We start from the raw sequence: 25,622 nt of genomic DNA on the forward strand, positions 1-25,622 counted from the left end.
AGAAATTTATGTCACCCGCATTTACACAACTCACAGTTTTTCAGAAGGCAGAGAGTACTTTGTGATGAAGTTCTGAAAGTTAATACGCTTCTCTCAGCATCAGTTGCTAAACTAACGCCCCTGTCCCACAGGTCTAGAGATTAGTATGTAACCATTTGGCAACCATCAGTGAATATTTCATGACCAGTTGTCAAGTGGTTGCTTTAGGTTGCTGCACCAAATGCTTCCTTGGTGGTTGCTTTGGTTGCCAACAGGTTGATGCAATTGCTAGTAGTTTCTATCAAACATGCCAACTTGTCTGAAAACTATGGGTGACTGCTGCAATCTGCAAGTTAACAAAGCATCACAAAGAGGTTTATGATGCAGTACTCTTACTTGTAACAAGCTGTCACGTGCCAACAGCTAGCAACCACCAGCAATCACTTGTCAGCTAGTTGGGGATTTTTCCTAGAACTAGACATTACTAGGAGGGCAGTGCCAGTGGGTCTCTAGGCTTGTGCAAATGAGGCCTAACATGGTAAACAATTTAAAAGGTCTCAAAATGTCTTTGTTTGCATGCTAGCGTGCTGACCATCATGTTTTGCTCCTCTGAGCATCACAGTGACTGTGAGTATTAGTCTTGCTTTAACCAACACTTTTTCATAGAAATTCTGTTTGTAATTGAATTTACGTGTAATGCTGTCACAAAGTGAATTGTATTCAGTTTTGTTTTGAATGTACAGTTGTATTAAAGTCGACTGGGGGCGGTTGGATTGATATTTTGGTGGATTAATTTGATTGTCAATTAACATACTGAATGATTTGCACATTGCTAAAATACATTTTCACAGTTTCCCCTCAGTAGAGATTTCAGTTCTGTTTACGCCTGTGGTTATCCATGGGAATTAAGTCCACATTTCCTTTCAAACTTTCACTTATAGAACCGTAGACTAGAAGTCTGTGTTGGACCGGTGTGCTTCTTCCACGGCTGACTAAGTTTAGATCGTCGAACAACCCGACCGTGTAACTCTTCTATAATTGTCTCTAAAACTATCTATTAAAACTACACTTTGTCAAAAACAGTTAAGACAGCATTTCGGCCCCAGCTAATAGGGCTGTTAAGGATAATCTGGCACAGACTGTCCAGTAGAAACATCTTCATCGGGTTGCCAGTGGAGTGAAGCCGGATTCTCCAGCAACTGAAGCCCTATTGCAGCACACTCTGAAAAAAACGGTGGGACAAGATAGGAGCAATAATTTCTGTAGCTTGTCACACTACAGGCTGTACCTTTGCCAGTACCTTTGTCAACTGAGACGTAAATATGTAAAAATAGGCTGTAGGTAAACTTTGGTTATGCATATTGTCTCTGTGCAGTTTTAATTTTCTATTCCAAGTGTCCCCTTTAGGGGAAAAAACACTTTGGAAACACCGACATTAAAAAGGAATATTAATTTCAGCGATTAAATTTGCTCTGGCTTTTTGTTTCAGACTTTAAATGGATTCTGTGTTGGAGTAAAGGAATTAATGGATACACAGACATTAAAACATAAGACAGTTTATAACAAAAATGCTGTCAGCTTTCTGAATAATAACCTTTTTCTTCCTGAATTAATTTCAGTCCAAGTGAGAGTGTGTTTGCTTAGTGTGTAATCACTCACAGCCTGACCAATTATCACAGTGTAAGTGCTTTTTATTTAAGACTGCTAAGGCAAAGAATTCTATATCACTTTCCCCTGGACTTTGAATCCATATGCCTTTACATTTATGTGAGTGATGCTGGAGCCAGAACCTTTTCCTGCATCCTAAACAATATTTTTGGATATTTACTTGTTTTTTTCCCTCTTTATTTTCAAAAGCAGAGGTTTTGCAAGGTTAATATTTAAATAAAACAAACTGTCCCCCTTGCCAGACAAAGAGGCTGCAAAGTTAAAAAGAAGGAACAGGGAGACATCGTAATCTAAAGTATGGCCTCCAGGATGTTTTGCCAAGCTGTTTTGGGAACAGTGATGGAAAGAGAGGGTTTGGGAGAAAGGGTGTCTTCCTGCGAGGCCTTAAGGAAATCTTTGTGTATGTGAATGTGAGAATCTATCACAACAGATTCAGCCTGCTTTTGGGAGTTCAAAGTCAATGGTCCTTTGAAATCATGAATACCAGCATAGGCCTTTTGGCACAAACAACCATGCATACAGAATAGAGCTTTGATGGATTGTGTGTGTGTGTGTGTGTGTGTGTGTGTGTGTGTGTGTGTGTGTGTGTGTGTGTGTGTGTGTGTGTGTGTGTGTGTGCGTGCGTGCGTGCGTGCATGTCTGTGCACATGTGGGTGCATAGTTGTGTGTTTCCCTCGATAATTTGATCTCACTGCAAACCATATACTTAATCCTCACGCTATGTGCTGTTGTGTTTATGCTACAGTATATTAAACCAATTTCTTACCTCTTCACAGTGGGTTGTCACTTAGGCAGTCACATGCTAAGCTAAGCTTACATATCAAACAAGTGCATACATATGTGGGCAGAACTGCAAATGTAAATGTGGCAGCTGTTGCATCATATGAAGACAATCAACGGGGTATTATTAAAGTCAGCAGACATTTTCATGGAAGTAATTCATTTGGTCATATCAGACCTTTTTGAGCAAACATCAAGTACTAAAAAAAAACCTGTGTAGGCAGAGAGCTGGCTGGAAATTGCCTTTAAGTTCTTTGACACCTCCTTTTCTTTTTCACAACGTTCAGTTCATAGCCAAACATATGCTGGGATTAATTGCTATGTCTTAATTACAGGCAAATTGATAGTTTCTCTCTTTGGCAAGAGCTCCCTCTTAACAGAGAGCTGCCATCCAGCTTTTTTAGTATCAGTGCCGATAAGCTGATTGTGCTTTGTGTGTTAACACAATGCTGAGATATATATACGATAGCAATCCTTACAAAGAAGTAACACTTCGACAGAAAGACATGGACGGTCTGAAAATGTGTTGGTGTTTGTGTCATTTTCTTTTTTCAAATGTTGTTTTAGAAAGGTAACACTTCCATTAATCAGAGCAACTTCTAAAAACATCACATTTGCAATGCTTTTCTAGGTCACACTTTATTTCCTTTATGTCATCTCCACGACACAATGCAGACCCACGCCCGTTGGAACACAGTACAAGTGTCGCCTGGCGTGATTGACCACTTTACCAAGGAGAGCTGGCAATGCCTTCTCACTTGGGATAGCCAGACAAATACATTTACAGCACTGTACTTCACTTTCTCTGCTGCTTAATGCCCCGGAGTGTAGAATGTGTGACTCAATATATCATTTCGAGCAAAGAGTTCTCACTTCGAATTGTAATTCGTGTAAATACAGAGACAGAAGAAGTCCATACACAACAGATAGATATATCTACTTGTCCGCTGCAGTAGTTAAAAATACGTTTTCTGCCTATCAGATATTATAGAAGCTTTATACAGTGAGACATTTCTTTATATTTTGTTAGGAGAATGAGAAATATGTGGAGCAATTTATTGAAGCATGTACAAAAATACATGGAACAAACAGAGTTTATAAAATTATAATGAGCTTGAAAGTCAGTATTTTGCATGGCCACCTTTATTATTCAGTAGAGTCTGAACTCTGTTAGCCAAGCGTTCTTGTAATTTCTTTAGGTAGCATCCAGGAATAGTTGATGGTGGTTCAAAATCTGACCATACTTTTCTGCTTTCCTAATTCAATCAGCTTTTTGTTTTTACAAGACCCCCAAAATTACTGACTGTAATGCAGCCAAAAACCATGACAGAGTTGCCACTGTGTTTTAAACATGGTTATAGATAATCAGTGCTCCCATTTCTCCCCTCGTCCTAAGTTTATTGACAATGAACTAAACGGAACTTCATTCTATAAGACCACTGATTTTTAGTCCAGTTCTGCTGAAATTCAGTGTATCTCATTGAAAGCTTCTTGACACTTCTTATTTCATCCTCCACTTGTTTAGTTACCTCATTTTTTTAAGGACACGCTGTGCACCATACCGAGATATGTCTGTTAAGGTTCTCAATTATCCCAGTCATCATAGTCTCAAGAGCTTGTAATGTTCAAATAATTATAAAAAGTGGAGTTTACGCTGAAGCAGAGCGTAAGGTGTTCCAAGTGTTCCATTTCTTTCCAAGCTCCTTACACCATACCGAGATGTGTATGTTTTCATATAATGACTGAATCGCCCTGCTGGTGCAAAAATGTTATCTTTGGAATTTTTTATAGATTTTATGCTACTGTGACACACTACTAGTAAAAAAGTGACTAAAGATAGAATTTTAAAAAGGTCTTTGTTAAGTTTTCTCTTAAACAAAAACTGGTTTAACCGTCTTGAGTTCGGAGCCTTCTTATTCTTGAATCGTTTATCGGCCCCTGTTAACTAATGCTCACCAAACAAACTCTTGAACTATAACGTATAATGTTTTACTAGAGCTGACTAAATCTGTCATTAAATATGATATATTTTAAAGCTACTTTTTCATTTTCTGTTTAGATCATTTTCTACATACTAATAAGCATTGGTACTAGAGTGCAGTTTAGTCAGAAGAGCTCTGAAAAAGCTATGCAGTGTACTTTCCCAAGGCTAAATGTGGTTGCTTGGGACCGTGTTTTATTCTGTATCCTTATGTAATCTGTAGGGAGTGAAACAGAGCTAAAAGAAAATATTAGATTTAGTTATGTGGCCAGAAACGCCACCTGAGTATGAATGCTAATGCGACTGTCTGTCTCCTGGATACCGCCTTGTTTGATAGTGCGCACTCCTTATCTAATTTCTTAGCTGATAATGTCAGTTTAACCTTAACGGTTTATTTTAGTGTCCAAAATTGTCTCAAAAACCAATTAATGTGACAGTTTTAGCAGGCAGCAGTTAAATCATTACACATCATTAAGAATTCAAATTTGTGCAAAAGCACAGCTCAGGTCCTTCAATAATTCCAGCTGGAGGCAACACATTATTGTTTTACATAAGTGACACTGACGCCAACAAAAGGAGGCATTGATTTATTACTCCATTTCAATTATTATTTTTCAGGATTGTGTGTGCTTGCGTGAAAGAAGTGGTAAAGCATTTGTTTAGAAAATAGCAATTGACTATTCCGTGCAATTAAATGCGGCGTAAACCAAACAGAATTAATGTGACAGTGTAACAATAAAAACCTAGTTAAATTGGCTCTTTCATGCTGCTGCTGCTGCAGGTAAAACAAATGCCCAGATATTATCTCTTTAGGACAATTTAACTGCAGTAATAATACGGTTGAACACAACCTTTTGTTAAACAGCTAAAAACTAGCATATTGTCAGAGAAGATTTTGGCAGTTGCTTTTGTGATTGAAGTTTCTGAAATTGTAGCGCTTTGACAAGTGTCTCTGCGTTCAGAAACATAAAGGAACATGGCTACAGGCTAGTAATTGGGTCCTCTGTCAGTTCTTTTTCGTTTTATTACAAAGATTTCTAATCAAAAAAGTGTTTTATTTATTTATTTTTTTCTGCAACACAGATCTTCAAAGTTGAATCTATAGCTCTCTTTGAAGATGATGTCGTGCCAAAAAAATCTTACCTGCTTGTTTGGGATTTGGTTAATGTCATTTTATTGTATTTGAATATTTCATCTGACAACTCAATTACTCCCAAGCAACACTTCCTTTTCTAGCACCCATTAGAATGGACAGCAGGGGCTTTGATTACATCGATGCGTGTCGTCAGGCTTCGGTTAAGCTGTCCGACAGGCAGTACTTCATTGTGTTTGAATTAGTATTATTTCTATCTGTTTCCGCACAAACACCAGTCAATAGGATTCTCTTTTTAATAATACTGTGTGTGAAAATCCAACCAAATGCACTTTGTGTGAACTCTTTTAAAACAAAGAGTGGAAGAAATTGCATTCAGCTTTTTTTTGGTTTTTTTGTAACAGATTGAAATATTTAAAATGTCCATTAAAATGGGAGGTGCACTGTGTTTGTTTGTTGCTATTTATGGGAAGCCAAATAGCTTCTGTAATTTATTTGCTGTTCATCCTAACTCATTGTATATTATATTCAGCGTGCTCACTTTATCTGCCTTGTCTTTTTCCTCCCTCTCTTCCTCTGTACCTTCCTTTTCACTGACAATCATTGTCTTTTTTCCATCTCTTTTTTTTTTTTTTCACTTCTGATCCCTCTTTAAAAATCTTCATCCCTTCACCCTCGTGCATGCTCCCGTGTCTCTTTATCTTCTCGGATCTGTCTCCCGCTCCAGTGGAGGGCCAGTGGTCAGACTGGGGGCCTTGGTCGAAATGCAGCGTGACTTGTGACACAGGGACCGAGCAGAGGCAGAGGCGCTGTAGCCCATCGGTGCACGGCTGGGCTGAATGCAAAGGCCCCCATCAGGAGAGCAGAGAATGCACCAACCCTTCGTGCTCCGGTAACACAAATTAGTATTCACAGTCACATGCTCTCAGATGGCATTATGCAAACACAGAACATGCATTATCTAAAGGCATCCACATGGTTGTTTTTCTGATTCATATTCCACACATGAGTAATTATTGGGTTGGGACCTAATTTGGCTTATGAGTCTGTTTCGACAGGGGCCCCAGAGAACAAAAATACTAGGGTGTTTAATGAGCCTGGGCCCGAGAATGGGCTCGTATTGACTTAATTTCTCACACTAATAAAAAAGCTTTAGACTTGTAAGTTAAATTTACTACTTCATTCATAACTGTCATTTCTTTTTCTTTTTTTTTTTTCTTTTGCAATGCATTCCGGTACTTCCATCTTCACTGGTGGTGCTCTTCCTCTTGCGCTAGGTGGAGGTAACTGGGGCAGCTGGAACCACTGGAGTCTCTGCAGCAAGACGTGTGACTCTGGATGGCAGCGGCGCATCAGGATGTGCGAGGGCACTGGATTGCAAGGCTACCCCTGTGATGGTTTAGGAGAGGAGGTCCGGTCGTGTAATGAGAAAAAGTGCCCTGGTCAGTAGCTTGAGTGTGCGTTACAGACAGAGGGCTTCAGTATAATCTGTATAACCTTTTCATGCCCTAGTTTTTGTATTTCACATTTTTCCTTTGTTTTTACGATGATTTCGTGGTATTTTTGAAGTTTAAAAGACTGCGTGTGTGTGCCAAAATTGCACTTGCACACTACCTATCGAGCAGAATGGAAGCAATTCCAAGAGATTAACAGCATACCCAAAAGCTACCTTCGCACTTTTAGAGCTCTTCACATCCTTTTCTGTCCTTTGCCTGTCTTCATGTCAGTTCACATACCCGTCCGTCTTCACCTCTTCATTGATTTTGCATTTTTCCCTTGTATTGCCTTCTTTTTATCCTCTGTTTATCTGTGAGTTATTTGCTTTCTCCTTATATCTCTCCTGTTTAACATTTTTTTCAAAGCACTAATCTCCCTTACTCGTTGTCTCTCACTTACTTTATTTCCTTCTATGTTTCTCTCCCCGGTGGAGGGCAGGATGTTCAACGGTTCGCTTGGTGCTAAACACTGTGGTTTTTAATAAGTACGACTCCTGACTGAAGCTGTGCGTGTGTGTTGGTGTATATATATATATATATATATATATATATATATATATATATATATATATATATATATATATATATATATATATATATATATATGTATGCAAGTATATTTTCAGTGCGTGTCACTTGTGTTAGCACTGAGACTTGACGAGTTGCAAATGATGAACTTTTGAGTGGAGCCTCCATCATGACCTCTTTGTTTTTAGTAGCTCTAAAGCTTTTTTACACTAGACGAGGATCTTGTCTGTTGGCATTGCAGGGGGAACATCACACATTTTCTCCTTCTTCGCTCTTCGCTCTCCGTCCCTCTTCATCTCTCTGCATCTGCCTCTGCCAACCCTAGTGTGCCCCCTCGGAATATCTTCAGAGCACCCAGCTCCCCCTCCCCCTGCCTGTTTTTTCATCATGGTTATGAAAGAGAGGGAGGGGTGGAAAACAGATGAATAAAAAGAGGGGGTAAGATGAAGAGGGAATGAGATACTGTACTGAGGCAATGACACCGACAGAGAGCTCTGAGAATGTACAAGGGAATAAGATTGGGAGCTGCTGCAGGAGAACATTGATTTGAATCGTGTTTTTTTTTTTGTGCTTTGCTTCTGTCTGTCTCCCTTTTTTTTTTATTTCTTCTGGTTCGGCGTGTGTGTGCGTGCGAGTGCGTGTTTGTGCGCGTGTTTTTTTTTTTTTTTTCCTGTTCTCCTACTAGGCTTGACTTCATTTCGCTTTTTTTCTATGTGTTTCTCACTTTCTTCTATAGCGCCTCATGAGATATGCAAAGACGAGCATCTCCTCTCGATGTCATGGAAGAGAGCCTCAGCTGGAGAAACTGTCTACAACAAATGTCCAACGAATGCTACTGGTCAGTCACATTGCATGCTTTTAGCTAATAATGCACTCAGCTCAAAGAAGAAGAAATTTTGTGAAATTATGTCACAGCAACCAAAACAGTGAAAAAAGTTATTCAGTAAAATGAAATCCAAATATTATAAAACAAACAGGTTAAGATAAATGTTGTATAGAGATGAGGTGGTAAAGATTTCACGTGTCTGTCCTTGTGGCAGCAGAGCACCTCTTCATCAGGTGATGGAGGAATCCAGACAATGTGTTGCTTTAAACCAGATTAAAACAGAACAGTGACAATGTGGATATAATCCAAGAAAAAGCAATTCAGAAACACCTCCTTGCACCAACATGTGTGGGATTACACCACATTTCAATCATAACTGGTGCAATGCCCCCACGTTTCATCTCAGCTCAGAATAACATTCCTGTCCACCTAAAAAGTCCTGAAGTGAGGTACGGTCACGCTGTGGTGTGGGAAGTTTGAGTGTGGCACGTCAAGGGCTCAAATCAGATCGCCTAGGTTGTCCTCATTATTGCCCAATCACCAATGAAACCACTGTCATTTCCTCTGTAGCTTCACCAGGATTACATGGCTCAGTCCAGGCAGTAATACGAGCTGGTTAAGATTTGGGAGCTGTGCAACAGGCTGCCAAGCAGCATCGTGACAAGGGGAAAAAAAAAAAAGCATATTGCAATCACAAGTTTCTTTACACAACCCAAGTACCAGAACTGTTACAAAAATGTCCAAGCGAGAAGCTTAAAGAAATCTCCAGTAGGAGCAACAGAGGTTTGTTAGCATCACGAACATGTGGGCATGTTGTTTTTAGCAATGGTAAAGTTGCAGCAGAAGAACAGAGACTGGCTACTTAATGGAAAAAAAAATCTCTGTGATAATTAACTTTGGAAGTTTGTGAGCCTCATGTACATACAGTAGCACTTCCTGATTAGGAAAGGCAGAGCTACAGTCAAAGCAATATCTGCTAAAGCTTATACTGTAACACAGGGCTTGCAACTCTCTATGCATGTGCTATGAGACATATACTTGTACCTTCTTTCTCAAGGTTGCTCACTGCCTGGAGAAATGTCATGGAAAAATAAGGAGAAACTTCAAAGTCAGCTTTTTGTGATTTAAAAAAAAAAGAAAAAAAAGGTTAACTTGTATTTTTAGTCTTAACATCTGGCTTGTTCCAAATTCACCATCGTCACAGGTCTATAAGTCAAAATAGCTCATTCTCTTGATTGACCAGGTTTACACAGACCTGTTTGTGAGGCAGTTGTGTGCATGATGATGCAAAGTAAGGGGATTGGTAAGTCATATTTGATCTTTTTACAAATAAATACAGATGAGTTGTCACAAAACCATTATTAGACTAATAAAAAAGGGCTCATTTACAAAATAATTGTGGCTACAGTCAACCAAAGCGCCTTGAACGTCATCAGGACAGTTCTCCTCAACCAGATGTCAGCCTGAGTTCTGCCTGCGATCAGATCTGGCTTCACAGGATGGAGAGGCTAATACTGAGTCAGTTTAAGGCTTTGAATTTCAGCTTTAAGGTCTTCTTTATTGGAGACAAGTCTCTGATCTCCAATGGCATACCAGATATCCAGACTCTTTTCAGGGGTCAGAGCAGCATTTACGTTTTTCTCCTAGAAGTCAGAAATAAAGAACATTCAACATCCCAAATGGATGGATGAGGCTCTGAGATACACCGCTGATAATCCTGGATCTGGTCCTCTCGTTATTGGTAAAGCTTTCTGGAAGACATCTGACGTCTTTCTAGTCCAGGATTCATACAGCTCAAACATCTGCTCCTTGACGTGCTCAGGGGGAAACCAATCCTCCATCCACAACTGGAGGAAGTGAATTGTCCTGCGTTATCTGTCATGTTTTTGATAAGGAGAATGTCGATGACGAGTGATGAATCTCCTGTGTTCCTCGTTTTTCTTTTCTGATCAGCTGCTTCTTTGCTTATATTGATGTTCCAGATTTTTCATCAAGCTGCTCTGGAGATGTGTCACAGCTTTGCAGGTGTTACAGAAGCAAGCTTTCTTCTGGTTCTTCAGAGTTACTGCACAAATGAGCACACACAGATTTAGCGGTTGTTGCTGGTCAAGTTGTGATGTGTTGCCCAGCTGGTTGAGCCACAGCTAGATGAGCAGAAAGAAAGGATCTTTGTACCAGCTCACTGCTGATGAAACTCTAGGGTTCAGCTCTCTCTGGGTTAAACGATTTGTCAGAATTCATGTTCTAGAAACAATTATCTGCAAACTTTGCAGTTCTTTGAAGGAGGTGCTTTTCAGTTAAATTGAGGTCAGTGTAGGCTTAAAGCAGCATTAAACAATGCAAAACCTAATGAAATGAGGCAGACCTAAAGTGGTTTGTACTTGGAGTGATTCTAAACAGAGGTATTGAACCAGCTGGACCAAAGACCAAAGATTGTACCATCTCAGAAGTTTCTATAGTGTGATGTGATGTTTTGTACGCATGTTCATTCGATGTTTTTCTAGCCACGCTGACATGTCAAAGCACTTGAAACAGTGTACCAATCTTATCCATCAACAGAGCACTAAATACATAAAGTACAAGCCGTATATATGTACACTAATGAAACATCATAAATCACTTCATGCATACAGGTGTCTGTGAATCATGTGAATCAGAATATTATATTAATCCTTGAGGAAATTATGTAAATACAGACTTTAACATGGTTAAGGCAGACTTAAAGCTGAGTGATTTTACAGTGGCTTGCAAAAGTATTCAGCCCCCTTGAACTTTTCCACATTTTGTCACATTACAGCCACAAACATGAATCAATTTTATTGGAATTCCACATGAAAGACCAATACAAAGTGGTGTACACGTGAGAAGTGGAACAAAAATCATACATGATTCCAAACATTTTTTACAAATAAATAACTGCAAAGTGGGGGTGTGCGTAATTATTCAGCCCCCTTTGGTCTGAGTGCAGTCAGTTGCCCACAGATATTGCCTGATGAGTGCTAATGACTAAATAGAGTGCACCTGTGTGTAATCTAATGTCAGTACAAATACAGCTGCTCTGTGACGGCCTCAGAGGTTGTCTAAGTGAATATTGGGAGCAACAACACCATGAAGTCCAAAGAACACACCAGACAGGTCAGGGATAAAGTTATTCAGAAATTTAAAGCAGCCTTAGGCCAAAAAAAGATTTCCCAAGCCTTGAACGTCCCACGGAGCACTGTTCAAGCCATCATTCAGAAATGAAAGGAGTATGGCACAACTGTAAACCTACCAAGACAAGGCCGTCCACCTAAACTCACAGGCCGAACAAGGAGAGCGCTGATCAGAAATGCAGCCAAGAGGCCCATGGTGACTCTGGACGAGCTGCAGAGATCGACAGCTCAGGTGGGGGAATCTGTCCATAGGACAACTATTAGTCGTGCACTGCACAAAGTTGGCCTTTATGGAAGAGTGGCAAGAAGAAAGCCATTGTTAAAAGAAAACCATAAGTCCCGTTTGCAGTTTGCCACAAGCCATGTGGGGAATGCAGCAAACATGTGGAAGAAGGTGCTCTGGTCAGATGAGACCAAAATGGAACTTTTTTGCCAAAATGCAAAACGCTATGTGTGGCGGGAAACTAACACTGCACATCACTCTGAACACACCATCCCCACTGTCAAATATGGTGGTGGCAGCATCATGCTCTGGGGGTGCTTCTCTTCAGCAGGGACAGGGAAGCTGGTCAGAGTTGATGGGAAGATGGATGGAGCCAAATACAGGGCAACCTTGGAAGAAAACCTCTTGGAGTCTGCAGAAGACTTGAGACTGGGGCGGAGGTTCACCTTCCAGCAGGACAACAACCCTAAACATAAAGCCAGGGCAACAATGGAGTGGTTTAAAACCAAACATATCCATGTGTTAGAATGGCCCAGTCAAAGTCCAGATCTAAATCCAATCGGGAATCTGTGGCAAGATCTGAAAACTGCTGTTCACAAACGCTGTCCATCTAATCTGACTGAGCTGGAGCTGTTTTGCAAAGAAGAATGGGCAAAGATTTCAGTCTCTAGATGTGCAAAGCTGGTAGAGACAGACCCTAAAAGACTGGCAGCTGTAATTGCAGCAAAAGGTGGTTCTACAAAGTATTGACTCAGAGGGCTGAGTAATTACGCACACCCCACTTTGCAGTTATTTATTTGTAAAAAATGTTTGGAATCATGTATGATTTTCGTTCCACTTCTCACGTGTACACCACTTTGTATTGGTCTGTCACGTGGAATTCCAATAAAACTGATTCATGTTTGTGGCTGTAATGTGACAAAATGTGGAAAAGTTCAAGGGGGCCGAATACTTTTGCAAGCCGCTGCCTTTCTTATTCAATATAAGAGAAAAGAGGACGTTTGAAAGGAGTAATATGTACTATAGTATAACTAAAAAGTTGGATCTTTTTTTCATTATTAAATACTAAGTGGGACAGCTGGACTATTTAAAGGACTAGTTCACATAAATAAATGAAAGTTGGCTATATTCCTAAAAATCCGCTGCAGTTGACGCCGATCCCATAAACTCCAGCTGATAGACAGCATAGTAGTTTGGAAGATTATTAACATTAGATGACATGAACGTAACAATGTGTATGTAGCTGAATATGTCCAACAAAAGCCCAAGAGAGGAACAAGTTGTGCTCTTGTGATTTGTTTGGTTAGTTATTCAGTTGCAAACCAGTGAGCTTTTAACTTCAACAGGCCTTTAGTGCAGACAAAGGAGCAGTTGACTGTCAAGTGTCTGGCAAATTCACTGCAACAGAATGACAATCATATGAAAAATATGGTAAAATAGACAAGATTATAGGCTAATCAGAATAAATTGCTCTGCTTGCATCCCTATGTTTGAAATAAATTTGCTCTAGTGGGTGTACTTATGCCTCAGCAATAATAAATGCCATTGCTCTTTTGAGTTTTGATAGAAAGAGGCAGTCGTAACATTTTTAACACATACGTTATCCAGCAAGTTCCTTTAATTTATACAGCACTCATGTCTCATTTGAATGCAGTCAAACCATATCACTGTTATTTCAGTCTAAACTGAGAGTTGCCCGATTGTTGCCAAAGAGGAGTATAAACTTTGACACGTGCAAGTCGAGTGCAGGTGTGGTTCGAGAGGTCTGCTGCATAAAGACATTTTTCCACATCTTTTTAGGGACGGCAAAACATGTCTGAACGAGTTAGTCCGCTAATGCTGAGCCTTAATTAAATATAATAGTCTTATTTAAGATCAAATTAACATTCTTTAACTTATCTCAGTTACCATGGCAATGACAAAAAAAGAGGGCGTAAAGGACTTGTTTATATTTATTTTTCAAAAGGTACTTTGGCAGCTTTCACTAGTTTGCCTTGTGCCTGCCAGCCTAAAATCACCAGAAGGTGTAAATTGCCAAATACTGCTACAAACAAAATATTTTGTAGTTTTTACAATCCTGCATAATATTTCACTTCAGCACATGAATAGAGGTGACCTTGGGTTTTAGCTTTTTCATTAGTAGCAAAATTATGCATTCTGATATTTCCGTATAGCTATTAAAATACATTGAGCAGACGCCCTCTGTATTACTCCTGTCCGTGTGATGAATTGGCCTACTTCTCGGCGTCAGAATACAAATAACATATTTATGTGTTTTGTGGCCATATTGGTTTTTGGAAGTTTGAAAAAGCATACCATATTCAGAGTGTGGTGTAGATAATGTTTGGTGTTTGTTGCATTCTGTATTAACTACGTGCGTCTCTCTCAACTCTTTCTAGGATCTGCTAGTCGTCGTTGTATGCTGGACAATAATGGAGTTGCTTTCTGGGGTCCTCCGAGCTTCGCCAGATGCGTCTCACTTGAATATAGATATTTACATTTATCTGTAAGTAATGTCAAATGATTACAATAAAACAAACAATTGATAAAAAAATAATTATGATGGACAAGAGAAAAAAAAGCTAAAAAGATGTACCAATTTAAGCCAGTTACAGTGCATCCGGAAAGTATTCAAAGCACTTTGTCATGTTACAGCCTTATTCCAGACTGGATTACATTCATTTTTTCACTTCAAAATTCTGCACAATTCCCCATAATGACAAAGTGAAAAAATTCTGCTTGAATTTTTTTGGAAATTCACTAAAACAAAAGTAGCAAAAGTTCAGAAGTATTCACAGACTTTTCCCTACACTCGAAACTGAGTATCCTGTTTCCACTGATCATCTGTTAAATGTTTCTGCAACTTGACTGGAGTCCATCTGTGGTAAATTCAGTTGATTGGACATGATTTGAAAAGTATAACGTCCCATAGTTGTACAGTGCATGTCAGTGCATGCTCTGGTCTGATAAACAAAGATTGAAAGTGTCACATCTGGAGAAAACCAGGCACTGCTCATCACCACGTCAATAACATCCCTACAGTGAAGCATGGTGGTGGTGGCATGCTGTGGGGATGTTTTTCAGCACCAGGAACAGAAAGGGTAAATGGACTGGTTCTTATATAGCGCTTTTCTTCTCTTCTGAGCACTCAAAGGGCTTTATACAACTTTGTGCATTCACCCATTCACACCCATTCGCACAAGCACATTTTTCCTAGGTGCTTTTTAACTGACATTCATACACATTCATACTCCGATGGATGCATGGGAGAGCAATTTGGGGTTAGTATCTTGCCCAAGGATATTTGGCATGCAGACTAGGGGAAGCCAGGAATCGAACCACCAGCAGCAGTAGATGACTGATCAGTAGATGACTGCTCTACCGCCTGAGCTACAGCCACCTCCATGGAGGTGGCTGTAGCTCAGGAGGGTAGAGGGAAAGCAATCTACAGAGACGTTCAAGAGCACTCTGGACCTCAGATTTGAACGAAGGTTCAAGTTCCAACAGGACAGCACACAGCTAAGATAACAGCCAAAGCCTGGACTTGAACCCAACTGAACATCTCTGAAGATGTGTGCCGATTCTCCCCATCCAACCTGATGGAACTTGAGAGGTTCTGCAATGAATGGTGTGCCAGGCTTGTAGCACCATACTCTAAAAGACTTAAAGCTGTAATTATTAAGTATTGGGAAAAGGGTACGAATACTTATGTTATATTTTAGTTTGTTATTTCTAATAAATTTGCAAGAATTTCAAGCAAACCTTTTTTCACTTTGGCATTATGGGGTATTGTGTGTAGAATTTTAAGGGACAAAATGAATTTAATGCAATAATGCTGTAATATGACAAAATGTGGAACAAGTGAAGCGCTGTGAATACTTTCCAGATGCACTCGAGTTGCTTCTTCTGCTTAGTGAAACATGTTTTTCAAGTTCTTCTCTATCTGTTCTTCTCTTTTGTTTTTGTTTTTATCTCTAATGTACCTCTCTTTAACTACCCTAAAAAAAGGTTTTCTCAAAATTGCAGAGTGTTTTTACCCAAGACTCGCTGCTATCTCTAATTAGCTTTTCCAGAGCTTTGTGCTCACACTTATCAATTAATGAAGAGAGCTAATGAATGTGTTCATCAGTGAAACTGTTTTCCTGCTCCGTGAACTTCAACCTTTTCCATCTCCTCGATGATGGCGGAAGGAGATGGGGGTCAGGGATCGTGCATGACAGAGCTGATTGCACTGTTAGCTTCTGTTCCAACCTTTCATTAATACCAGGAGTCAGTAATTAATTTTCTGTGATTGCTGTGATGTTCTGTTCCCCCAGCTTCTTTCTCTTCCTCCCTCACTCTCTTTCTCTTTGCCTCACACGCACAGACTATCTTTTTGTATCTCTTTCTCTGAAGTGATGAGATCCAGTTTCTGTCTGAAAGTGCTGCAAGGCTTCGATTTGCTTGCCTATTTTAAGCACAAGCAAACACACACACACACACACATACAGAAAAAAAAGACAAAAATCCAACCATGTACATATATACTCCCGTCTTGAAATATCCCCGTCGGCTCATATCCAAAACATTCCTGTGATTTCTTTGTCAAAAACACAATCTCGGGTGTGCTATTTCTGTTTTTCTGCTACGTAGTTTGAGTAACACCATGTGCAACAGCAAAGGGTTTACCTGTAATCATGAGACAGGATAAAACACTTCTAAAAATCTCCTTTTTTTAATGCATTTTAGTTACGAGAGCATCTCGCGAAGGGTCAGAGGACCCTGGCTGGGGAGGGCATGTCTCAGATCGTACGGAGTCTCCTGGAGCTCTTGCAGAGAAGGAGCTACTACAGTGGCGACCTTCTCTTTTCCACGGAGATCCTGCGAAATGTGACGGACACCTTCAAAAGAGCAACCTACATCCCAGCTCCCGACGACGTGCAGGTAGGAAAAACGTCTCGGCATTCGCCCGGAGCCTTCTAAAGTCACCAACCATGACATAAATACATAAATAAATAAATAAATCTCACACAAACACACACACACAGTCACTTACAACAAAATTTATTCCATCCGCAGCTTCACTTTCTACTGCACAGGGTGTGCATAACAATTAACTACAGCTGCACAGTTGCTATGGCCTCACAGGGCGGATTTTTTTTTTTTAGCAGCATTTTTCTTTTTCCAGTGCCTGTAAGCGAGCAAAATGTTCCCGTCTCAGTCGATCATTTCACAGACGTTATTATTTATGACTTACAATATGCCTGTGTACAGCAAATGAATGAACCAGACATGATTGAGAATAAGAGGCAGTATTGCTGCAGTGCTAACCACAGCAAGGTTATCAGTAGTTATTTGATATCCAGGAAATAGCTGCCTGATGGTCTGGCTTCAACAACTGAGCACATCCTTTTTTATTTCTTTTTATCTAGAAATTCTTCCAGATTGTCAGCCACATGTTGGACATTGAAAATTTAGAAAAATGGGAGGACGCTCACCAGGTAAGGCTCTGCATTTATGTGAATGTCTGGTACTTTATGTCCTCGTGTGCGCTTCTGTGCACCTCCTTATCATCACAACTGACTGTCTGCATCACCAAGTGTCATAAATAGATCTTTTTGTAAATGTTTATGTGTGGTGATGGAAAATGGGTTTGATTCTACCTATTATTAATGTTTCTTTGAGTTTTAAAAATGCACAATATCCTGTGCGTCTTTGTGCAAGCTTTGTATGGGACCCAATGTGGTACCCCTGCAGCGAATTGTGTTTGCTTGCCATCTGGATATAATAATTTTAAGAAAAAAAGCCAAATATAATATTATAAACCATGTGATTAGGATTTACAGCCCAGGAACACATTCGGTAGTTGAGGTAATGCAGTGAGTAAAAAGGTATCAGTGGTTGAGACGTGTCTCATAGAAGATGGTTGGCTGTGGGTTATAATTGTACTTATGACATCCTTCCGTTCATCTTTCTATCATCGTGCTGTCCACAGATCGCTCCCGGTGCTGCTTTGCTGATGAGGATATTGGAAGATTTCATTCACCTCATTGGAGAGGCCCAGAAGCCTTTTCAGAGTTTTCTAGTGGTTACCAACAACCTCAGTAAGGCCCACTCATTGCTGTCAGATCACACGGCTTCACAGGAGCAGATGAAAGATTTTTTGTACACAAACATCCGGACGACTTACAGTACTGCACAAAAGTCTTGAGCGGCTTAACATATATAGTTGATGAATCAACCAGAGGTCCAGATGTATCTCTCAGGTCCTGTGTCAGGTCTTTGCTGGATTTTCTTTTCTTATTTTTGAAGGACATGACTTTCAGATACTGGTAATTTTTTCTGTAGATAGTTTTTACCCCTGATTTTGACATTCATACCATAGGTGCATCTACTAAAACTCTCAGATGAGTTTGGATCCCAGTGACCTCAAGGTGAATTTCAGACGTGAACTTTTCTGACAATCACCTATGATTGTTAGAAAAGTTTCCAAAAGTTTCTAAAAATTCCAATAATTCAGAATTTAACTACATATGACCAGCACATCAACTTTCAAAGATATTTATATATATTTTGTGAAATTGCTTTTATAGTTTTTTAGATTTATACTAGAGGAGTATCTACTGGGAAGCTGAGGGGTAGCATTGGTGGCTGCCAGTATTTTTAGGCCAGTCAGTTCTTCTTTTGTAGTCCACTTACCCAGTTAGGACACTTGGCACTTCATCCTGAGAAATGGCAAGCATTTGGTAGATAGGTTTTTGGGAATCACCTTGCTGGTTGTAAAAGTACTATTTTATTAAAGTCAAACTGTATTATTGCTGCCATTTTTCATAGATTCGGCTACAGAAATTGGAAAAAATGATGAGCTGCTGGTAGCAAAGTGCCTAAAGAATTTAAAATGGGTTCTCTTTTATGTGTAGACACAACTCTGGTTCATTTCTTGAGTTAGATACTCTTTTTATTTTTGAATGATGGTCAGTGTTAAGTGGTTTAACAGACAAAAAATAAGTGTTCCTCTATATATGCTCAGGTAAAAGGACCGAGCTGAAAATGAGTATTTCAAGAAATTCTTGCTCTGTAGAAGCAAAATGGCTCAAGACATCTGCACAGTAATGTATTTCATCACAGTTAGAATTCAGTTGGGAGGGTTTTATTTGTACTATGCATGATCGATGATTTAGATTTTTTTGTATCCAAGTATTGATTTCAATCTGTAAACACATGACCAGCACGTCAATTTTTAACAGTGTATTTTTTTGTGAAGTTTTCTTTATTGTTTTTGTCTGATTTTTGTCTTTTAACCAGCACTCTTTGTTTATTTTCCCAGTGTCATGCCTAAGTGAGTTTTCATGTGGGTTTTGTTTTCATTTGTCGTTTGTCCAGTGGTAACCATTCAGAGAGAACCAGTGTCAGCAGTTTCCAGCGATATCAACTTCCCCATGAAGGGCCGGAGGGGCATGAAGGACTGGGCCCGAACAGCGGAAGATAAGCTCTACATCCCGAAAGAGGTTTTCACCATCCCACCTGAAGGTAAGAAAAAAAGGAAATGTGGTTTGTCTACTGACCAGGGTTGATCTAATCTTTTAGGTTGCCAGTTTCAGCTCATAAACACGAGATCATATGTATTTCTTTGTTTGGCTTTTTTCTATAGAAAAGATGGGAAACACAAGGTTAGGAAGGCTTTCATAGTCTATTCTTAACTATAAAGTACATACGTTGTAGTTGTAATTCTTGCTCACTCTCTTAAATCTTTGATATATGAAAAGAACCAACTCATGGTGTCATAATCTAAGGTCAGATCAGCTTGGCAAGTAGAGGTTCCCCCATGTGAATTCTCATACTCAGAGATGTTTCTCACTGAAGCAGAAGGTTTCTCAGGGGCGTTAAAGGGTAGTGCTGAGAAGGATTTGGACTGTAAAGAGGCCCTAGAGGGCTTCTCAAGAAGATGCCAGTCTTTCATCTGTGAAGAAGTGTGTTGCTTCTCCCTGAGAGCATTGAGTCTCATACAATTTTCAAAATCCATTCACTTTGAGCAGCGCAAGAATGTTGACTGCGTTTAGTCGAGGCTACATTTTTTTTTCATGCAGTTTCAAGCAAACACAAATGGCGAGAGTTAAAAAAGGAGGAGAAACTACATAGATGATCCCAGAATGGGATGGAAGCTAAATTTGTAAAGGAGAAAGAAAAATGATGTTAAATAGTAATGGTTTGAAGTAGAAATGAGAAATACAGAGGCAGATGCTATCCTCTACGAACAAAGGCAAAGGTCGCTTCCCACAGGAAATTACACTGGCAGACTTTCAGTCAGGCATCCCCATCCCCTACCTAAATTAAAGTTCAGAGAGACTGCAGGCCAAGAGAGCAGAGCTTCCTCTGACCTCTGACTTGCACTGATGGCACAAACTCCCTTTGATTGGCGCTCAAGATATCCTGTATACTAACCTCAGGGCACGTCACCTCTGATGCTTTATTGTGCACCATGTATTGTGCTAATTCTAAACCACCTAGCATCCAGCCTTCTACTAGCCTATTAAGCGCATTTTTATGGAACAGTGAATTCAGATATCTCAACGGTTGAACAGCAGGTTTTAAGCTGGATCGGTTTAACGCCATTGCTTTTCAAAGTTTCCGCCTTGCTTGCTCTCCATGTTGTGTTTTTCGAACTTACTTTCCTTACTTTATGCCATTTTTCCTCCAATCCTGTTCTTTTTTCTTGTCCATTATCCTTATTGTTTGTCGTGTTGAATGTTTTGTCTCTTGCAGGGCTTATTGTGCCATAAAAGTGACCAGCTGCATTACAGTTACGCTGTGATATTCAGGACATGCAATTGGCATTTTAGCATACACTATTTGGTAAATTGTTTCATCCAAACCGCATATAGCTTTATGAGTTAGGACATTATTAGTACTCTTTGCCCTGTGGGAACTCTGCCACTTCCCATTGGCAGTTCATGAGTTGAGGTCCTCAGTTGATTGCTATCGGTTTGTTTGGTTCATTTACCCTGTAACGAGAGCCTATCTCAGATGGACAGCTTAAACATGCTCATAAAGCCCTATTGGCACCGTTGTGTCTGTAAGTGCGCACGCCAGCGCACACACGCAGAGCCAATAGATAGGTTCATGAATCGCTTCAGTGGGCAGAGGCTGGGACTGTTCTTCACTGATTTTCGAGGTGACAAACTTCCACTCTCCGTCTCTCTCTCTCCACTGTCTCTTTTTCTCTTGCCATCGTACGAACAGGCAGCGCACTCTGTCTCGCAGCCATGTACACACATCGATCCAAACATACAAGTCAGCAATGGCTTCATATTTCAAATACACCATTGGTGGTTCATGCTCATGGTTATGAGTTGTTAACTTTTAACTCAACAGCCGCCTCCTTTGCTGTTTTGCTTCTCATGATTCTCCCTTTCAGTGTGTGAGATGGAGCTGGAAATTCGGTGATTCATTGAGCATCAATTGGGGCTGACGCCTGAGTTGTTAACCTGAGTTGACATCTTCAGAAACACACTTCCACACTCTCTTAAAGACTGTGATATGTTAGGAAATGTTTAGTTTATTTAAAAAAGTATACCTGTATTTCTCATAAATGCAGGCATCTTTACTCTTTACTGCGAACTGTACTCGCACCACCTCTTTTGTAGATATAATAACAAGTGGTCACACACACGAATTATATCGGTGTATGTGGTTTGAATTAAAGCAAATACTTGCCTGTAACTGCCATTGCGCTAACTGGATTAGGGATTTACAGGCATGCTCAATGAACTCATTGCTGTAGCGAGTGGTCCCATGGATTATTATGAACACAAGTCATACTTTAAATATCTAGATTAGAGTAAAAAGACAAGGGGCTAAATCACAAACACAGAGAGGTCAGGACTGTTCATAGAGATGGTGGTGTCATAGGAAACTGGTGGTCTTTTTGCGGTCTTTTTCCTTAGTTGACAGAAACTTGGAGTGGGAATTAGTAATTATACACTTGGGAACACAGTTGAATAGATGATTCCAGTGTTCAATCTGCAGGAAATTATTTTGCAGACTTGTAAAAATTTGCATCCAGAGAACATGTCATTGTTCCAGCTGAAAATTGACAGGAATAGGCCTATGGTGGCTTGGCAAGAAAAAGTAGTTAAAAGATGTAAAAAGGTATGAAAGGTGCTATAATTTGTGATGCCAACCAATAATAAACACTAGCTCTGCTCATTTTCCTTGGCCAACTGTTTGCCAGAATTAGAGTGGTAACCATTCTAGGCAGCTGCTTCCTGTGGGTATTTTTGGGACTTTGAACCAAGGTAGCTCATCACTGCATTGCACAATTGCCAGAAAAGCCTTTTTCCACAAAGGTTCAGTGTGGTTCTTTCTGGAAATACTTTATCCAGGCAGTGTCCTTATTACCTAAACCATACACAGTTTCCAGTAGGCAGAAAACATGCCACCTATAATTAAAAGCTGGAAATACACCAGATCAGTGCAAATCAGTGCCATGGGAATTCATGCAGACTTATTAGTAGTGAGCTGCTGAGGCAAAGACCATCAGCTGCATTGGATATTCACAATCGCATATACACGTGTCTTGAAAAGTTGGGTCAGTTTAGAAGTTTCCAAAATTTAAAGCAATTGAGCAACTTAGAAGTTAAATAGAAGGCAGTTAGTGGTAATATTGGCATCACTGAACCAAAGTAGCCTGAGCCTGATCAATATGTTTATTTAAGCAGGAGACCACACTTGTTGTGGTGTGCAAAACAGAAAAGTACTGAAAATTGTCTTCGATTAAATTGCTAAGTTATGGCTTAGAATCAACTGCAAGAATATATTTTCCTGATAAATGACATATTAAAGTTCACAGCTGGTGACTGGTGGTTTGCCATTTTCCTGGATTACAGCTGACCACCAATCATTTAGATGTTTAGCAAAGGCAGAGTGACAAAAAGTCTGTTCATGGGAAATTAGAGTTTTGTGATTGAGTGCTTTTGTGGTATTAATCATCCTCAGGCGTAGGAGTGCCACCCCCTCACATAGATTTACCATTTACCCATAATACATTGACTTTCTCATTTGCATGCCTTGGCAGACACTGTCCAATTAGGATCCATCAAACTTGCAGGCTTTCTCATGCTGACTTTGATCTGTTTTTTTTGCCTCCTCGCAAGTCTCACAATTGCGTTTTTTTCCACAGTTGAGATCTTTTTGTCTCTTCCTCTTTCTCTTCTCGTCTGTCTTTGCATAGCTATCTCTCTTCCCAAGTATTACCTCTTAGGCAGCAGGCAGACAGATTTTGGATGAGTCACCCAGTGTGTCTGATACCATCAGCCCTCTCTGTCTCCTCCCCCCCCCAACACTCTCTCTGCTGATGCCTCTCCATTGCTTCTCTCAGCCTAAAAGGGCAAAGGAGGGAGTGGCATCTCTCAGCATGATCTCTTTCCCTCATACTTTCCCCCTTCTGCTTCCTTCTGCCTCCTCTCACTTGAGACAAAGTGACATTTACAGAGGGACACTACATCTCCTTGGGAGCTCCTGTTCTTTTTGGCAAAAGAACACTCAATAGAGCGATGGAAGGCAAGGGGGTGTAAAAGAGGACTATTGAAAAGAGTGAAAAAGTTGAAAAGTGCATGGGAGAATAGCAACAACAACAGAGATGGATAAGAGGGGTGTGTGCTGAGGTGGAGGAGAAGAGGAAGAAAGGGGATTTGGAACTAACATGAAGCGAGAGGGACAAGGACAGTGTCTGAAGTTGTCTGACACACTGACTTTTCTTTACTCATGTTTCGTGCATGTTGGTAAAAGGCTTGCTTTTAGGAATGAGGTTTTGATACTTCAGCAGTTCTAGATACACAGTAATGCTGAGCTACTATAACTGCTCAAAGGAAACAAAGTGACACAGTGTCTCCACCCACACAAAGTGTGAAACCAGCGTCTTGCACCTGACTTACGTTTTCAGCTGAGAAGCATAATTACTCTGGATATGGAATGTGTAGCTGCCAGAAACTTTGGGAAGGCGCTGCAATATTCTCACCTTTCTTATTTTGATGTAGCCACCAGAGCATGTTAGTGTCATTTAAGGAGTACATTTAAATTAGGCTGAAATGTTGATGGTTGATGAGACAGGTAAATCTAATTATTTAGTTGACCAGTGCAACTTAGCTCAAACTTAATTTATGTTAAATAGTAAAACTACAGACTTTATGGAAAATCATCAGGCTTATCCTTAAAGAAAAGAGGGTTATTAGTTTTAAGCTATCCTGTCCACATCCTTCATTTCTCCACTATCTTCTATTGTCTATTATCAATGCACCAGAGGTGCTGCACTGTTAAATCAATCACATTATACATACTACTACTCACCGGTTACGTGGAAGGGCAAACACAGACCTGTCTGAAGGAGTTTATGAATGAAACAGATGAATAATGAATGCAATCCAGGTTTTGATGAAATGTCAGGAGATCAAGTTATGTTTGTTTCTTACAGCTGCATGCATATAGGTCATGCATATTTAAACAGTGGTAAACATTAGGAGCGTTCATAGCGACTAATTTTCTGGGCGTTTAAACAAGAGAACAAACCTGCAGCAGCGTAGTGTAAAAGAAAACATTTCAAACTGCGCACACTTTAAATGCGCAATGTTAAATATTAGCCAAGCATATATTATATCTGTATTTTAGGAGATACATGAAACTGTTAATTACGTTCTTGATTAATTCAAGCGTGTTTTAAATGTTGCTGAAATTTGCAACACTGTGCGTTGTATGACATTGCAAATTCATAGGTTTTTTTTATTATATTTTGCAGAGTTATCTAACCTTAGCAGTGCTAGTAGCAGTAGCATTGGTTTCTTCCTTGGTAGGCTCAATACCCCAGTGCAGAATATGGTTACACATGACTTCAGTTACTGATTTATATTTCAGTTTATCCCAACAAAGCCAACATACGGCCATTTTTAAAATTAGTTTTTACATCAAAGTACTGCAGAAGCTGGTTAGCTCTACAGGTTAGAACTGCTCTCTTTACTTTCCCTGTCACTAGTCTACAACTTCTATTCTCAGAAATTGCGAGAGAGTGGCCAGTGGTGTCCTAACAACTTTGGCCTGTACATACTGTTACTTGTATTTCTGACACTGATTAGCAAGGGCAGCAATAAATCATACAGAGCATTTACGCACCACAGCCCAAAGTTGCGTCTTGAACTTGTCACAAGTTTCCATGTCATTTTCATTGTGCTCCTAGCATCAGTGTATAGCCATTGATGAGTTTTAGCAGATTCTAGTCTAGAGCTGTTTGACTTTTTTTTTTTTTGGGGGGTTGAAATAAAATGTTAGATATGAAATATTTTCCATTTGCCTCAAGCTGTTTTTGTTGTTGTGAAAATTTCATTGCATTGTAGTTTTCAGCAACAAGAGCCTTTGAACAAGATAACAAGGGGGATATGGGATAAACCGGCCGATGGGCTGAAAGATTTGGAGTTTATTTTGAAGGTATTAAAACGTACTGATTTTCTTTTCTTTCAGAGCAAGAAGCCGAAACAGAATCTACAATGTACTATGTCATTGGAGCCATCTTGTACAGGACACTTGCCATCATTTTACCTCCAGCGACGTGAGTACTTAATTATTCTTTATTGTTATTGAGGATTTAAAACCACATTTCATTCTTATCTTTTCGCTGTCCTTTCTTTTACCTTTCTGTAACTCATTTTTTTCTTGCGCTTTGTCTGACTTTTTAATCTCTCTCGTGGTCTCTTCATTCTTACAACAGTCTCTCTTTATTTCTGTGCATTTTCTATTTTTTCCTTCCCTTCTTTCGAACTTCCAGTTCTCCATATGTCTTTTCTTCCCTTTTACAACTCTGCTGCTTCTCTTGTGTCCTTGCGCCTGCTTACCACACTTATCAAAAAGCACACTTCCCTAGATGTTTCCCCC

At 39.8% G+C, this 25,622-nt stretch overlaps 1 protein-coding gene across 1 annotated transcript in view; it reads left to right on the forward strand.

Annotated features, from left to right (window-relative positions):
- The window catches only part of adgrb2 (adhesion G protein-coupled receptor B2), a 257,215-nt gene that overhangs the window by 129,065 nt on the left and 102,528 nt on the right, over positions 1-25,622 (forward strand). The window contains exons 6-14 of the mRNA XM_085395366.1: positions 6,229-6,393; positions 6,779-6,943; positions 8,262-8,363; positions 14,126-14,232; positions 16,455-16,649; positions 17,138-17,206; positions 17,701-17,809; positions 19,089-19,235; positions 25,212-25,299. Of these exons, the coding sequence (XP_085251492.1) occupies positions 6,229-6,393; positions 6,779-6,943; positions 8,262-8,363; positions 14,126-14,232; positions 16,455-16,649; positions 17,138-17,206; positions 17,701-17,809; positions 19,089-19,235; positions 25,212-25,299 (1,147 nt within the window). The remainder of the gene's footprint in view (positions 1-6,228; positions 6,394-6,778; positions 6,944-8,261; positions 8,364-14,125; positions 14,233-16,454; positions 16,650-17,137; positions 17,207-17,700; positions 17,810-19,088; positions 19,236-25,211; positions 25,300-25,622) is intronic.

The sequence above is a fragment of the Rhamphochromis longiceps genome, linkage group LG22, assembly GCF_057381845.1.
Source record: "Rhamphochromis longiceps isolate RC_006_pf linkage group LG22, R_longiceps_female_GT1.1, whole genome shotgun sequence".
Lineage (NCBI taxonomy): Eukaryota > Metazoa > Chordata > Actinopteri > Cichliformes > Cichlidae > Rhamphochromis > Rhamphochromis longiceps.